Source organism: Nyctibius grandis, chromosome 1 (genome assembly GCF_013368605.1).
Source record: "Nyctibius grandis isolate bNycGra1 chromosome 1, bNycGra1.pri, whole genome shotgun sequence".
Classification (NCBI taxonomy): Eukaryota; Metazoa; Chordata; class Aves; order Nyctibiiformes; family Nyctibiidae; genus Nyctibius; species Nyctibius grandis.
The window spans coordinates 97672639-97690117 of record NC_090658.1 but is presented as its reverse complement, the minus strand read 5'-3'; the positions used below and the strand labels follow the sequence as shown (position 1 = coordinate 97690117).

The 17479-nt window shown below is 36.1% G+C and overlaps 1 protein-coding gene across 5 annotated transcripts in view; it reads left to right on the top strand.

The window, feature by feature from the left end:
* Positions 1-17479, top strand: part of RIMS1 (regulating synaptic membrane exocytosis 1) — a 364447-nt gene that overhangs the window by 128671 nt on the left and 218297 nt on the right. For 4 of the 5 annotated variants that reach the window (XM_068425021.1, XM_068425036.1, XM_068425011.1 and 1 more), the window contains 2 exons: positions 7617-7830; positions 9554-9565. In XM_068425021.1, the coding sequence (XP_068281122.1) occupies positions 7617-7830; positions 9554-9565 (226 nt within the window). The remainder of the gene's footprint in view (positions 1-7616; positions 7831-9553; positions 9566-17479) is intronic. The other variant, XM_068425045.1, reaches the window with a different exon arrangement.

The following is a 17479-nucleotide window of genomic DNA, read 5'->3' as shown; positions in this document are numbered from 1 at the left end:
GTGGGAGGGAGAGACAAGACCTACAGGAAATGTGAGTAGGGAAAGGTCAGAGGGGTGGTAAGTAAAGAGAGAAGTTGGACAGTAGGTAACAGCAAAGGGGCTAGAAGCAGCCAACTTATGGAGGAGAAAACCCAACACCCTCAAGATATGGAAGCCTTTAACTCTTGAATTTACAGCCCTTTGATTAATGCTTGTATTACTCTTAGACAAACACAGCCTTTTTCCTCTAAAGGTTAGTTGATTCATTGGGTTCCTACCTGTTTCACAATTGGGTGAGTGTTTTTTACAGACAAATTCTATACTTTGCTCTTAAAATGGCAGTTCACACTAAATAAAAAAATACAGCAATAGCAATAATAAAGGAATATTAACATAACATCCAAATTCACTCAGAAGTACAATATTTTGCAATACATTCAACAGTTATTTGATCTTCGCAAAACAATCAAACTGGCTATCACCTCTGCTAAAAAGCAGCACACTCCAAACATTCAAAAATACCCTGGACTTCAAATATGCTAACACATAAACGTTGCTACATCAAGCACTCAGGAGCTGGAAGAGTTAGATATGTTTATTTACTATTCAACCTTAATTTGTCCTATTTGTGCAGTGGGTATAAATTTTAATTACAGATTTATACGTGATGTGAGGATACATGAAGTAACCAGCAAATATATCTAGACTTCTTCGCTGAACTTTAGCTGTTCTTCTAGTCAACACATGCTAGATTCCTCCTAAGCTCCACATTTCCCTTTATTCAGACAAAACTGTCCATAGGATCTTGCTAAGGTTGCCTGTCTTGGCTTTGTTGTTTAAAGCATGTATTCCCAAAACCCATCACAAGTTGACAGCTTTTCCCAGCTAAGGTGCTTGTGCGGCTGAGGCAAAAGCTAGGTGCTGTGTGCTTCCTCTGGGAACACCTGCGTGAGATGAGTACTGAGATGAGTACCTGCAGCTCTGGCAGGGCAGTGAGGCACACGGTGAGACTGCGGTACTTCCAGCTTTACAGAGCTTAAAGTTTTTGCTTAAAGTTTGGCTACAGGTTTTTAGATCTAGCTGTTGCCTTCATGGGCATATTAAATATCCAGAAGCACTAGAAGTTTGGCTGTTTTGTCCAAATGCATTACCTTCCCAGCACGTTAATGAAGTATTAGTCCTTTGTACATCTCCTACAGCAGAAGAAAAAGTGTGGAAACAAATCTGAGTTTGCATTATTGAACTATTTTTTTGTTTGTTTTATTTGCCATGAAGAAGAATGCTGAGAAGGGAACTTGGTTAAAGTCCCACTGATTTTATGAAAAAAAAAATGTCTATGCTCTGCGTTTGTGTGGCGCAGGTGAACAGGGCAAAGTACTGCATTTTACTAACAGCTTTCTTTCATATATGCGATAGCCGCTGGTGGATAGTTACGTAAGGCTATGTCGCTTAGAAGGTAGCACTTTTTCTACCAACTTGGACTCATGACAGGGCATAATATTTTTATAATGTTAAATCAGGTGTTAAAGATTCCAATACTGAATAATTTGAGTTGAACTGGGAGTGTGAAAATGCAATCTGTAGTGCCATCTGCTGGTTTTTAAGTAAAAAAATAGAGTTTCATACTACATTTAAAAATAATTTAAAATGTAACTGTGCATAAAGGTGACCCAAATCTTTGGCATTTTTAGAAAATCTGTGCAGACAGAGCATACTTATGCAGCTGCATCATTTTGTCACTTTTAAATCTTCAGTGTATATGTGCAAATATTTCAGATAGGTATACACTGTACGAATTTAAAATAAAGCAGCAAAAAAATGATAACATAGTCTGTTAATCAAAAATTGCATTGTTGGATCGTAACTGTAATATCTGCCTAGTGGAGATGATTGCAACAGTATAAATATATATCCTGGGCCTGCTCAAAAAAACCTCAACGACATAAATGATAACTTCTGTGTGGTTTGATATGCCACTTTCTGATCAGTCAATATTACAGATTACCTCAATGTCCATTGTCTGTCCTACTACGGGTATCAAACTACCTCAAAAGTTTGAGGTTTGTAAGGTGCTTATGACATAAGTGTCCTCCAAGGCTTACAGTTTTTAATAACTACATGAAGACATGAGTAAAGCTTCGTAGAATTGCCTATCAGTAATTTTTTTTTTACTAGTTTACACTGTCAGGGTAAAATATTGTCTATTTGAATGAAAACGTGGTACATGTACGACACACAGCTAAAGCATTTTTTTTTGTGAAATGCCTTTGAAGAAAAAGGGTAGAGGAACCCACCACGTTTTTTGGGGGAAAAAACCTAGAAACCTCAACATATGTTGTACTGTCCTACTGTGAAATTGAGCAGGTGAAATCTTTCAGTGTATATGCGAAAACTATGTATTGGTTCTTGTCTTGCACTACTAGTGGTGGTGCCAACAGCTCATGTACGTGTAGTACAGTACTGTGGCTGATGCTTAAGAGACCAAAAATGGAGTCGTAGCCATGGCGCTATGATGTGCCAAGCGGCTCAGTCTTCCAGAATTTTATCAACAGAAGATACTATTTTTAGTCATGTGAGATCTGAAGTGCCCAAAGATTCACCCATTGTATGATCATTTTTTGATCACACACATACGTGCCACCTGTGTGAATGTGAAATACCAGGTACCCTCACCAGCAGAGACAGGGTAAGCAGGTAGAGGCAGCTGTTTTGTTAAGAGTGGTGTGAGGTCTGCACAAGTGAAGTATGGCAATAATATTGTTGGAGGAAGCTTATCCTTCAAGTTTCTTGACTTCTCTGTTCTGTGTTCTCAAATATATTGTTGCATTTGTAGATATTTTTCCTATTGTTTCTCCACGAAGAGGATAATGGTTTTAATCCTATGTATGGAGAGGTCTTTCCTGCCTGGTGAGTAAGTTTACTCCATAATAAAAGGTGGAGCAGTACTGAAGCCTTGGGCCATCAGATGATTCTGTTGGTGATCTGAACAGTTCAAAAGATGAAACACTTCTGTGTTTCTAGCAAAGGATGGAGTTTCACACATAAATGTTATGAATAAGTGCTCTTGGAGATACCCAGAGTTTTATTTCATTGAGACAATGTTACAAAGAAGGTAAATCCATTAAGCAAGAAATGTGGCTAGAATGATACAGAACAAAAATTAAGGGACTTGTAGTTCAGCAATATTAAAATGTAAATATGTAAACATTAAAAATATTAATGATACAGTATTAAATATGTAAAATATGTAAATATGTAAACTTATGAGAATTTTAATGTTTTCTTACATCTACACCTGGAGGGATGTTTTTCTAATGAATTCAAATTTTGCATCTAACAGTTCTTATTTTCTTATGCAACAGCTGCTGATAGATTTTGTGGATTAAAGGATCAAATCTTAAGGAACAGATAAATAAACACCTTTTCTTTCAGGTGGGATCAAAGATTTGCAGTGTCAAGTCAAAGGACATTTAAACTGAGTAACAAGAATGGTCATTAACTTTTATGATGTACTGTGTGCTAAAATTACCATCACAAAAATAAACCCAAACAAACAAACAAACAAACAACAACAAAAAGCTTTGAGAAAATAGTATTATTAGAAGATATTTTTTGCACTTAAGAATTTTTTTTCTATTGTAAAATATATGTTCAATGAAATCTGTTGAAGATACCAATTTCAAGCATAAATACTAATTTTTAATAAAAAGAACATTTGGTAGATTTTTTTCTCATCAACATTTTAAAACTGAATACTTAATTTTACTGTATTTGTTACTGTATTGTTACAGAACACATCTGGAAGGTGATTTTAACAATTATTTGTTAATAGGTAGTATAAAATCTGAATGAATTTGATTTCATACTTGTGTCCTGGTATGCATGGAGACTGTAAGAAGAGTACACTGGCAGTGCATTGTTTCCTCTGGCCATCTTCTACCTCCTGTATTTCTCACTTTTGAAGGAAAATTTCTATGAAACTTCTTCAATCTGATGTATATATGTCCTGTGTTAAGTCCTGGAATAGTTTCCTCTATTTTTTTGTTCTAATATTTTATTTTTTTTCCCTTCATCTTTGGGGGCTGTGTGGGTGAGGAAACCTCCCCTTTTTGTCTGTGCCATTGACCTCAGTAGTAGAACTAGATGACTTTTGATGTGCATGATGAAAAATGGTGTGGTTATATGCATATATCCCTCTTACATAGTGGCCTCATTGCTCTTTCTGTCAGAGGGGATTGAATTGATATCTGCCTCAAGGGTCCCCTAAGCCGTTACATCATATGCTGTTATTAAGTCTTTAACCTAACCTTTAGGTGCTTGTCTACATTCAGGAATATTTAATAAACTTAAATTTTCCTTGCATCTGATGAAAATGTGCTCTGTAGCCTGGAAGTTAAGGAGCAAACCTGAAAAATATCCATCTATATTTTAGTTCTTGCTACAGAGAATACTTAATATACTTCTGTATAAGACAAATAATACTTCTATGTAAGGCAAAACTGTTGCGAGGGATTTGCTGCTGCCATTATAGAATAGCCAGAGATACAGAGATTCTGTCGTTCCTCAAAAAATTGGGAAACATGGTTAAAACCTTGTGAAAGAAGCAGTTGAATCAGTTGTGTGTGGTGAACCAACTGCCATGGGCTGGGTAAGATTCTTTCTGCTCTGTGAATTCTGCAACCATTTTTTCCAATTTCATTCCTGCTGTAGATAAAATGTGAGGATTTCTGCAGTAATGCAGAGTATGACATGCAAGATAAGCACTTGGTTTTGACCTCCTCGTGGTAAAAAGGGTCTTACACTGATGCAGAAACCAATAAATCTATAAATAAGTGCTACATATATAAATAAATGAAATCTCCTCTCACTTAAGTTTTGCTCAGTCGCTAGTACGTTCATCTACCTCTTGGTGCAGACAGAAGGACGAAACATCGTTGTATTAATACACTTTGTAAGCTTCATACAAGATTTAAAAAATCAGATATAGACTGTCTAATTGGAAAAGAACAGGAGGAGGTGCAGCGCTTGCTGTTATCTTCCCTTTCCACGTTAGTAAAGAGCCAGAGCTTTAAGTCTTGCTGTAGAAGACGAGAACTGAATTTAGTTTCCATGGTTCCATTTTTTAATAGAATATTTGATGTAATAAGAATTTTACCTACAGACCTCTCCATTATTTAATTGCGTTCTTTAAGCTGGTTATTATACAAATTCCTGAATGTATTCTGTTGGTTTTATGCATTACAAGTGAGCAGCTGTGTAAGATAAGTTAAATCATACGTGTAATCCAATAACGTGGCCAGAAGTATTATGTTTCTCCAGTATTTTGCCTAATTTGTTTGACCCACTTTTCTCATCTTACTCAATACTACAAAGATTTTTTAAGCAGGTTAGTAAAAAATAAAAATAAAACAAAAAAACCCCTTTGCTACTTCTGCCAAGTTTTTCATTAGCATAAAGCATTAAGTACGATGCACTGTGTTTGTAGTGAAGGAGAATAGATTATTTGGCTTCTTAGCTTTTGCTATTGCTGCATCCTCACTAGAATGTGCTTGTATGAAGTCACTGATTTTAGTGTGGGATTTGGTTGATTTATGTAGTTACGAGCAGTGATATTCCTGTCCAAATGGGATATGTGTTTTTTACCATGATTCCTGTTAGTTAAGTTGAATTATCATTTTCTAGGCTTGAATATAATCTAAAAGTAAAAATATCCACTTCACCAAAACAGTATTTCATACAAATAATGTTGATTACTTATATCCTAAAAGTCAAAACAAGTTCACCACACACACACACACACACACACAAAAATCCCACAGGAACTCAGCATTGTCTCACTAGAAATACATTGGTTAAACGGTGTGAGTCTCAATGCTAATTAAGCGATTAGGTAGCTCAAAGCAGGTGGAGATGAAGGATATCATCAAGATCTCTATAGACAACACACCTACTGTTATAATTTATAAAACTCAAGATTCCCTGTTTCTATTAATAATCTATCTATTCATGATTTTTTTAATGTTATCCATGGAGATGTAGATTTGAAGCGACCTCTGACAATGTGGGTGAAGAGCCTGTAGGTTCCATGTAGTGTGGGGAAGACTGAGTCGTTAAATGTGCCCTGTTGGCCTCTTCCACCTAGGCTGTCTGGGGTCTTTGCACAAGCTCTTGAAAATAAAGGTCAGGAGTTGCAGTGCTGTCCTGGTGCACCTACAGAAATTTTTCTTTCTTGATGAGTAGTAAGATAGTTAACAGAATTGAAATATGATCCTTTTAATTAAGCTTCAGAGTGGGGTTTCACAGGACAGCTGAGCTCGTAGCTCGTTGCTGCAAAAAGAGTGATGCTGCTGTCCTCTGGTCCTTTTAATTTCTGGCTTGAGGAGCTCATGTCCTGCCTGCCTCCCAGGTCTACAGTGCCCTGCTCAGAGCAGAGTGATTCAGGAAGCAAAATGATGGGAAAACAATTTTTTTTTTTTTTGTGGGGGGGAGGTAGGAGAATTAATTTTCTGTTGGTTCAGGTCCATGGGTTAGCTCACTGAGGGGGACTTGGTGAATGTCAAAATCAGTGCCTAAGGAACAGTAACAGCTTGCAGCCAGGAGCAGGAGAGGAGCTGGATTGCCCCTTTTGGAAGTGTCTGGATGTTTAGCTGGTTCCCCTCTGAAACTTCACCCTTGCCAACAAAATCTTGTAGAAACAAACAGGAGAACATCTTTTTTCCTCAGAGATAATATCATAACGATAAGAAAAATTTTATCACTAAATATTTAATTATTATTATTCCTGACTTATAGAAGGGGAAGTGAAGGCTGGAGGGCTGCGTGCTCTTCCCTGAGCTTGTGATTAGAAGCTGGGTCTTTTGGGTAGCAGGACACTGAGCCAATTGGTGGGCATAGTGTCAGGCTGTTTTTTATTTGGGGCAGCTGGAGGTGAAGTGCTACTTCTTTGAACAGCAGTCTTCATCTTAGGGATCTATATACCTGCTAATACTCCTATGTACTCCTACAGCTAAGCTGGAAGAAATGTCTGTAATGAGGGACAGCAAACCTTACGTAGCCTCTCATACTTAACAAGAGAGAATACTACAGATCGTTAATATATAGATTTGACATAGAAAATTGCTCTCAGATTCTTGTAGGGCCAGTGTGATTGTAAAGCACCTGTTGAAATCTTTAAGTTTTATGTTTTAGTAATCTAGATTTTGAAAACAGAAGTGTGACACTGTAACTGAAGATTGATTTATATTTTTTTTTAATTACACCTGCTGTATAAATAACGTTGATTAAAAAGCAATGCAAATTTGCTCAGGCAATTATATTTCTGCTTTTATTCTGTAACTGGTAGCTACTTCTGTTTAAGACTATGCATTTTTTGCCATCTTTTTATATTTGGATCAGTTCCTGGTCAAGTGAAATGAGGCTTTGAAGTAAACCTAATATGAAGACATATGTCTGTTATTTTTTTCCTTTAGATTCTCCTATACAGTCTTCCATATGCAGTGTGTATTTGATATGAGGTACATTTATTATTGTGAACATGCCAAGAATATTAGGTAGAGTTATAAATTGAAAGAAAGAAATACACAGTAGTAGTATTTCCTCCTATTCTTGCTATATAAACTTTTTTCTCATCTATGCAGGAGGTTGCATCAACAATTTGAAAGCTATAAAGAGCAAGTAAGAAAGATAGGGGAAGAAGCCCGCCGTTACCAGGGAGAGCACAAGGATGATGCTCCAACATGTGGAATCTGTCATAAAACAAAGTTTGCAGATGGTTGTGGCCATTTATGCTCTTATTGCCGGACCAAGTTTTGTGCTCGATGTGGAGGTCGTGTCTCTCTGCGATCAAACAATGTAAGTCTTCTGATGTGTACTCTTAAAGAAAAAGCCTCCTTGACATTGTCACACTGCAGATTGTTCACCTTAAGTTTGGCATTTCATGCTTCATTTTACTTAAGTGTTTCATTCATCACTTGTTATGAGGTGTGTATAAAGTAGAATAATGTATTTAATGATTGTGGAGATAGGATTCACACAGTTAATTAAAAAAAAAGAATACATAGAGTATAGTTCTACTGAGTGATGGCTTGAAGAAAACATAACTGTTTTTCATAGAATGTAAGAAGAAACCCTTTTGCTCAGGTACAATTCCACATGGATAAATTTTTCTTGAACTCTTATTTCATTGTAGTTTTCTTTTTTAGAGCTTTTAATATACATTTATAGATTTGTCTTACATAAAATCAGTCATTTTTTTTTGTTAGAAAAAAAACCAACCACTTTTCTTACCACAGTGAGAATGTTAGGTCAATTTATTTTAAATTTAATTAAAAAGTAAAACTGTAGATTAATCTGGATTAGGTGTCCTACTTTTAGGCAGGTGAGATAAATCTTTCTCCCTCTGATCTGCATGCAGTTAGCTGCCGTAGCTGTCCACAAAACTGAAGGGTATCCAGGAGTACCCTCTGGTCAGTCAGTCCCTTACAAGGAACTGGCTACTCACTTGTACATGAGTGGTAGGATCTAAATTTGGAAGACCATTATCCAGTGATTATTTTTGGCTGATCATCTAGGACTATGGTATGTTATAAAACATTTTTCAAATAACCTTCTGTTGCATTATTAATTTTGTTATGTATCATGTGATGACATAACTTTCTCATATGGCTTTAAGGTGCCAGTCTTTTGTAGGGGAAATGCATCAATGCTCTTTGTATCAGTATAAATTCAGTTAAAAGTGGTCACGAATTTTATAGCAGATATAATCATCTTCACAATGGAACTAGTTTAGGGCCTTTTCACTTTCTCTGAGCTAAACATCAACTTAATAGGGCTTCTGAAATTTCGTGTAAACCCTCAGAACCCCTCAGAAAAATACACATTTCGTCTTTATTTTGGAAGTTTTCCATAGCCCTGATGTACTTGTGAGTCCATTAAATTAAATTCACATTCTGAAAAAATTATGTAGGTGTATTGGACAAAAATTTTCATATATTCATATTTTAATATAAATAGATGCATTACATTGCATCACCTGCAGGTGGTGTCATTAGAGCAAGTCTATGAAAATATAGTTTACTTCACAGAATCACAGAATCACAGAATCAATCAGGTTGGAAGAGACCTCTGGGATCATTGAGTCCAACCATTGCCCTGACACCACCATGTCAACTAGACCAACTTCGATATGTTATGTTATACTATTAATTAGAATGCATATGATAGAGCTTATCCTTACTCAGAAAAAAATTGAGTATATTTTAATTATTTTTCACCCACTGTTTCAAGTCACAGAAATGGAAAAGTGTCCATTCATTTGTAACTTGCCTTTTGTTTGTTATATTGTTTATGCTTCTGTGGGTTAGGGTGGGAAAACATGTTCTCTACGTATGAAGTAATGTAATTTTTTCATTTATAGCTTTTTTTTTTAATTTTATGTTTTATCTCTTTGTCGAAGAGTTATTAGAATTGCATTTCTTTGAAATCTGTCTATTAATACTTGCCTATTTTATTCTTTTTCTCTTCTTTTTTTTTTCTTTTCTCTTTTTATTCTGCTTCCTTGGATGCTTTCCCAAAGGAGGACAAAGTGGTTAGAATCCATGCTTTTTATCATTTATTATTATAATGTTGTTAGTTAACTGGGAAACCTATTAATGTAAAAAACTGAACTGAAATTTTAAAAGCTTCCCAAGGGGAGGGGGGAAGAACAGGAATCCTAACACCCAGGCCCTGCCCATCCCCTAGCTAAACATATGCTTCAAAGATAGCCCTGCAAGGAAACCCAAGACTGTTGTCAAAATTAGGACAATAAAATAAATTAATTAAGAACTGAGAATTATTAATAGGCTAAAAAGTAGAGGAGGTAGTAAAGTGTAATAAAGCTTTATTTCATAAAAATGTCTTTGGTTAACAATTGACTTTTTGCATGCAAGGTCCTTCCACCAGTTTCAGGAGATCTAATTTAGTATTGTAATTGTAATTTTACATTGAGTTACATGGTTTGCTGTGTTTCACTTCTGGCTGCAGCAGAAATTCAGGGAATTCTTGTGACATCAACTTTTTGATTTACATCCAGAATAATTTGCATAGGCAAGGTCTAATGTCTTAAAACTGGACATAAGTACAGTGAGCAAGATGGAGTGAATCCTTTGTGAATGAATAGTTACCATTTCAAAAATCTGCAAAACTTTTAGGATCAAGTACTGGCATATTCACCACTAATGCCTTATCTGAAATAAGTGAGGGTAGTTCCGCGTTCATCTCTGCACCCTGTGCACAGAGGAGGGGGTGGCAGTACTTGAACAGAACTGTGCTTGTCCACTTACCGCCTCTTCTAGACAGGTCTCCAAAAGGTGGTGTTGCAGGTTTTAACTTGGAGACTTAGGTAATAGGAATTATCCAGCTTCGCTGGCACTTAGCTGAAACGAGTGTAAAGCCATTATAATCCAACGTAGTTTTTGACGTGTGGGTGATGGTGCTACGCTTGTATTATGCAGTGGTGGTATGCCCCAGCTGACATCATAGCATAGCTGTAACCTGCAATTTAGTACTGTGCAACACCCAGAGAAAATGAATCACACCTGCATGTTGTAGTAGTTTTTTTCTAAGGCAATTGTGTTGTGAGACTATGGTTGTTTTTCTAATGGGTACAAAATATAACTTGCTACAGCTTCACTCCACTGTTTTCTTTGTGGTACTCTGAACAAAGTGCTGAAGTAATCCAGGACTACCAAATCTTTTCCATTCTATTAATCTAAATCACATAGGTTACAGTGAGAGAAATTTCAGTTTGATGCTGGTTTATTACTAAAGCAGTGCATCATTGATGCATCCACTGGAGTGTATTAAAAGGCTAGTGCACTTGCAACAGTCTTCTTTAGGGCCAGGAACAGCAATGCCCTTTAATTCTGGAAGTGCCATTTAGGTACAATTTAACCACCTAGGTTTTGGAGAGCAATCCAGGTGAACTTCACCTGCTTGTATTCTTGAGGCATCCTTCACACTTCACCTTGGAACAAAATTTTTTTTAGATTACCAAAATTGTGATAGCAGTAGAGATGGTGTCTTTGATGAGGTGACAGCTTAGGGGTTCATCTTTGGACAATGTCATTTGGGATCCCGAAAACAGACCCCACTGCACTAAAGTTCTCTGACGACATGTGTGCTGAAGACATACGTGACTCATTTGGATTGTCCTAAGTTCAATTAAATATATTCTTGTTGTTTGCACTTGCCTTGGTTTAGGTTTTGCTGTGTTGAACTCCAAGCTTCCACATGCCAAGAAAATGCCCTAATAATATACGTGGAAATATCCTTTTTACCTTGTGGTGAAGCTGAGCTACATCTCTCTAGCAGCTGAAAAGTTATGGGAGCATCTCTCTAGCAGCTGAAAAGCCAATACTTAGTCCTCATTGCATGAGGAACACGGGGAACTTTTTATAAAGTATGATTGATTTCACAGTGCCTGTCTCTGAAAGCTGATGGAATATGTAGAATGAATATGACTGCATACTCAGGAAATAATGTCTTTTATAAGTAGAACCAGTGTTATAGTTTATATAAATCAGCACCAGAAGAATATTATTTGTTCATTATTTTCAGTGTCTCAACTTTCCTGACTAATCTACATATAGGAGGAAACCCTTCTTTATCTGGTGAATTTAATGTTAGTAAAGACTTTTTAAAAATATTTAGATGAGCCTTGTTCTTTCCACATGAATTTTTACCACAATAAATTATATTAATATTAAAACCCATGCACCCAGTTCCTACAAGTAAGGGGTGCATCAGTTGGAAAGGATGGTGAAGTGTGAGTTACCAAAGTGCCAAGCCCAGGAGAAGTCAAGCATGTTCCTAGATTCAAGATTCCTGTAGAGTTGGAGAATTAAATGATCATTGGTAGTATTAATGTGACCTCACCTGGGATGTTGTGTGCTGTTCATTACTTATCTTCAAACTATGACAGGCACAAAGTCAGTCATACAGAGGATGATCAAAGAAATGGAGAGTTCATCGTAGAAGACTAGAGAGAATAGAGGGACAAACACTAGAGAAATTATAATTGATATCTAGAAATACAGTAAATTTAAACAATAAGAATAACCTTTAGACTAGAAGACAGTGAATAGAAGACCAAATAGTGAATAAAATGGTGTTCACCAAATGATGAATAAAACCAAATGGGTGTAACTTGGCTATAAATGCTCTTGGCTTGGAAGAAGATTTTTGCAGTCAGTAGAATAAAGCTTTGGGAAATTTTTTCATGTGACTTATTGGAAAGAAAAATAACCCAATAAAAATTCAGAGGTTAAATTTGATAAGTTTAGGAAAGGATTTATGTGATGTGGTTGCTTGTGACTATAGGGGAACATATTCGGTCCTTACTAGGACTAGGTAATACTGCAGGCAAAACCTTTGAAGCTGTTCTTGACCTTTTCAATTAAGTACCAAATATATTTTAAGGACTGTTTCAAAAATATATAGCAGAACTTAATATGTTCTCTCCTTGTTTAAAATAAAAAAGGACATCCCAAAACATTAATTCCTTGTAGTGGGAGTTAGGAAGCACCCTAAGTTTATAATGAGTATTCTCCTGTGCATTTACAAAATTAATTGGTAATAATTGGTACATCCATTAAAAGGCACATACTTTTTAATAATTCTTATTCTAATATGTCAAAAGCGTGCATATCTGAATATGTATCTTAAGTTCTTCTGTGTTCTGTGAGTATTGGTTAACTCTTCTCACCTTAGCCTGCCCTCCTTTCATATGGTTGCAGGTAGACCACATTTAATGGGAGCATTGTCAGATAAGAGCACTGTTAGCTAGCTTGGTTGTTCAAATCAGGCTTGAATGTGAGTATTCACTGTGTTAATAATGTTAGTAATAGTATCAGCAGCAGCTGGGTTTGAAAACCATTGGCTGTTGTATGGTGTACAGAAAAAGTTCAAGTGTTTTCTCTTCCTTCATATTACCTTAATATTCAGAAACAATGTTATGTGAATGTGGCAACCTATTCACTGTGAGCACTGAGCATTTATATATACTTTTAAAGAAAGCAGAATATTATTAGTACAGGATTTTACGTGAGACAGCATTTCAGAAGGAAGTCAGGTTGGTGCTTAGAGAAAAGCTGGCTGGAGTGACCACCTGCTTTTCATTTGGCACAATGTTGTCTAGGTGTTCAGTTTCTTAGAGCGTGTACACACTTTCACTCTGGATCCTTCTAGTTCTGTTCCATACACCAGCATTTTAATTGCCAAAATGGTAATGGGTTTAAGTTACTTCTCTCCATTCCATTCACTCTCCCCTCTGATGTGAACTATTGGGGTTCTTAGGGCAGTGGAGAAGCCAGTAAAATGTCCGGCTGGTGCTTCTCCATGGTTTGGAAAGGAGTGGGGAGAGCCCTGGCTCAGTCCTCCCGATGGCCTGACTGCCGCTGCTTGCTCTGTTCTTCCCTCCAGCGGTACCGCAGCCTTGTAGAGCAAAAAACACCTGAAAATATAACTTTTTTCCTTGCATCTTGCCTGTAAAACTTTTTTCTAATGTTTGGTTAGGTAATGCAAAAAGATGCATTTCCTTTGTAAACACCTGATATATGAAGCTGTACGGCTCTGTTTCTTTCTCCTTGTAGAAAAGGAGATATGTTTTAGGGTACAAAAGTAGTCTTGAATGAGCGAATGCAGTTTCTTTGAATCAAATTAAAGTATTTTGTGAGGTGCTGTTGGTGTATTGAACTAAGTGAAATTTATATGACATTGACAGAATTAGGTGGAAGATCTGGTTGCAGATTAAGCCATATATTTCTCCCCAGCAATCACTCTACCATTCTACAGATTTCATTAGGATTACAATTTTTAATCAAATCCGAGGTTAAAAGAATTGGGAGCAAATTATGAAAATAGTTTTGTCACCATTTTCCTGTGTTTTCTGGAAATGTTAGTTGTGCAGAATAGAGTGGTTTGCTTCCTCATTTTTCTGTTTACATACGTAAAGGATGACTGGGAGGAAATCAAGATGTAAAGTACATTATAGATAAGTGAAAATTGATTTGACTGAACTTAGTAGCACATGTTTGCGGAAAGTAGTGTTGATTATCAGTGCTGAAATACCAGAGATTCACATTTCTGATCTGGGTTTCATTGAAATTATTTTCATTTTAGTATAATGTTAGTGATTTATACTTGGAAAGAAAGATAACTTGGAAACACTTCCCTAATTGTATGTCAGGCATTTTTCCAGGCTTTTTTGTCATTTAGTTGCTTTAACTTATGCTTAAAATTTGCTTGCATAATGACTTGCTAATTTAAGCCTTAACAACTTGAGCACATATGCCGTGCAATTCAGCTGTGTACTAGTGATCTTAACAGAAGTTGTTAATATTGTCAGAACAAAATGTCTGGATTGTCAGGAGTGTTTTTACATGCCTTTCACAGAACCCTTATATCAAATTGTCCATTAAAAGGCTTATTTATGTAAGTTCTGACTAATACAGCTGTAGAACCAAAAAAAAATTCATCAGAGGGAGGTAAAATTACGTAGCAAATTGCAAAGTGATAGCAGATAAATTCTCTCTCAGTATTCAGCGTAATTTGTTTCCTAAAAGATTTGGGGTTTGTATGCATCAGGGAAAAAGCACCGCTTTTCAGTAATCGCTCCCTAGAACTGCTGCTTCCAGCAGATGAAAGAAGAAAAAGAAAAAAAAAAATTGAAATCCAGCAAGAAACTGAGGAATTCTGTCTCAAGTAAGGTGTAGAGCACTTTCCTCTGCTTTCTGGGAAGTTCATTGTCAAACAAACCTGAGTTTTAAATTTTTTTAATTAAGTCCTTAAAATTAGCTTGCTCTTCAGCAAGTTTACTGAAGGCAACGTGTTTGACTTTAACACCTGTTTTTCAGTGTCCAGCTAGCAAAAATGATTGGTTACTAATTGTACACACAAAAAAGCAGGCAGCTGATGCTCATGCTCTGAAGTTAACCAGATCAGAGCTTCTTGGTTGGGCTGTAGAAGAGTCACTAGACAGCTAGGGTTTTTTTCCCCTGTAGCTTTAGATCAGCATTAAATCAGTAACCAGTCACTTATGTTCCTTGGTTTATCCAGGTTTAGTTTACCTGTTAGCCAAACACTTAAACTATCTACTTGTCATGCGATTCTACAGTTGATGACCAAGAAAATATATTGCTACTGCAGCCTTCTTTCTTAACCCATGGTAAAGGGCTCCTGAATCGTTCATGGCTGCTTTTGCTGTTAGCATGCAAGCTGGGTAAGAGTGTTCTTTGGAGACCCTACATAAACAATATTGGAAACTCCATAAAGAATATGGGAATTATTTAGAATTCTTTTTTAGTTAAGAAAATGTCAGCAATACCTTTGAGTGTAATAATTCCTTCCATTGCAAAAACTTGTGTTAAAAAAATTAAATATTGATAAGATCTCAAAGGTCAATAAGGCTTTTCAAAAAGAGCTTTATTCCATCTCATCTTGCCTCATCTCATGTACTGGATATATATATGTGTGGTACGTATAAGCATATATTGTATAGATTTTTTTTTAAGTGAATATACATGCATACTATATACAAGCATAGCATATACATGCATCCTACTATATCGTCTAATACAGGAAGTACGAACCACCTTTTTGACCTTTGAAATCTGTAAATCATTCAAGGTACTTAAATCAATTGAGGAATTATTATTTATATGCCCCTTTATCTTGACAAAAAATACGGTATTCCATAGCAGTCACAGAATCACAGAATGGTTGAGATTGGAGGGAATGTCTGGAGGTCATCTGATCCAACTGCCCCACTCAAGCAGGGCCACCAAGAGGAACTTGCTCCTCACAGCTTGGCATATCCATGTATCTTTTGACTTGCATGATGAACAATGAAAGAATCAAGGATCTTTCATGCCATTTTTGTTAGTGGTTTCCTCATTGTGACTACACACATTATAAGCTTACACAAAATCTCCTTAAGTTCTGCTAGGGAATAGTTCTGTGACTTACAGCTTCAGACAAATGAATTCCAGAATTTCACAGAATCCGTCAGAAAGAGCACTAACAAGTACTAAAATTTTTTTTTTCAGCTCAGTGTTCACAAAAAGAGAAAGAAAAAAAAATAAAGCTACCGGATTAACTTTAAGCTTTTTGCTTCCTTCAGTGTAGTATTTCTATCATTTTAACACTAACAACCTCACATTCTGTTTGGTCCAATTAAGCTGGTGGTATAAAGCTGAAGAGCAGGAACAGGAGAGCCTTAGAGTGATTCTCCCAGCAATGGTGTATATCCTTCTGGCTCAGCTATTGTCTGAGGCATGGGAGATCAGTGTTGAACTCCATGGGGATTGAAGCTTGCTTTCACAGCTGGGAATACAGTGCTGTAAGGACTGAAGTAAAGAGGAACATCTTCCGCCCTGACTTCGATCAGTCTCACTAAAAAGTTAGAATGGAAAATGTTGAAATGATTTTTCTGGCTTTCTTTTTATCCAAAAGTATGCATTGAGTTAGTATTTAGATTTGACTTTACTGGAAATGTATTTTTTGCATTTTTTAAAAAAGTGACTCTGTTCTGCTTTTAAAGGTGTGCCTTCACAGTAAAAGATACTAGCAAATTTAGTTCTGACATTTCACACCTTGTAAGCTAGATGTGCTTAAATGGATGCTTTAAAAATAATGGGAAAGAACTAATTTTTTTTTCCAGTGAGTGAAGGCTGCGTGATTTTTTTCATTGTTATTTAAAACAAAATCACATATACTGAATACATAAGAAAAGTTTAATCGTTAAAGGAAAAAAAACCACAAACCCAGGTATCAACTTCTTTATCGCATTAAACTGAAATGCTACAGGTACCTGATGACAGTGGCTGCTCCACTGTGTTGCATGATAGTCGTCTTATGATTATGTTCTGTAGGAACTTGTTCTACAAAGATAGTATTATCTTCTATGTCTCCTGGGAGAAGACTTTCAATTTCTCCTAATTTTTCAATGCCCATTTTATAAGGTGCTTTCAGTTGAATAAGAGGACACCTTTTCTGAGGCTGATGCTATTTACCCAGGTGTGTGTTGTTTCATAGTAATAAAAGGTTAAGGGAACGCTTTTTAAAAAGTATTCTTAAGTATTAAATTAAAGTATCATGTGATAGTATACACTTCTGTTTTTGAATGCTTTTCCTTGAGAATTTTTTGATTCCTCATCCTGGGAGTAAAATAAGATTTGTAGCTTCTTGATTTTTTTAAACTTCTCATTGCTTGTGTGTCAGCAGGTGTTGCCCTTTTTATCCTTTTGTTACGTTATTGAGTAACAAACAGTATTGACTGGGGTCTTGCATCTGTTGATCCATGAAAATTTGAAAGTTCTAGGGAAAGATGGTATTAGAGATAGAGAAATAATTCTGATTTAAGAAAATGCAACAATATAGAAATATATTTTTTTACTTTTCTATCAAAAATGTATTCATCTATGCCCTAAATCTCTGTACGTAAAGAAGTGGGATAAGGGTC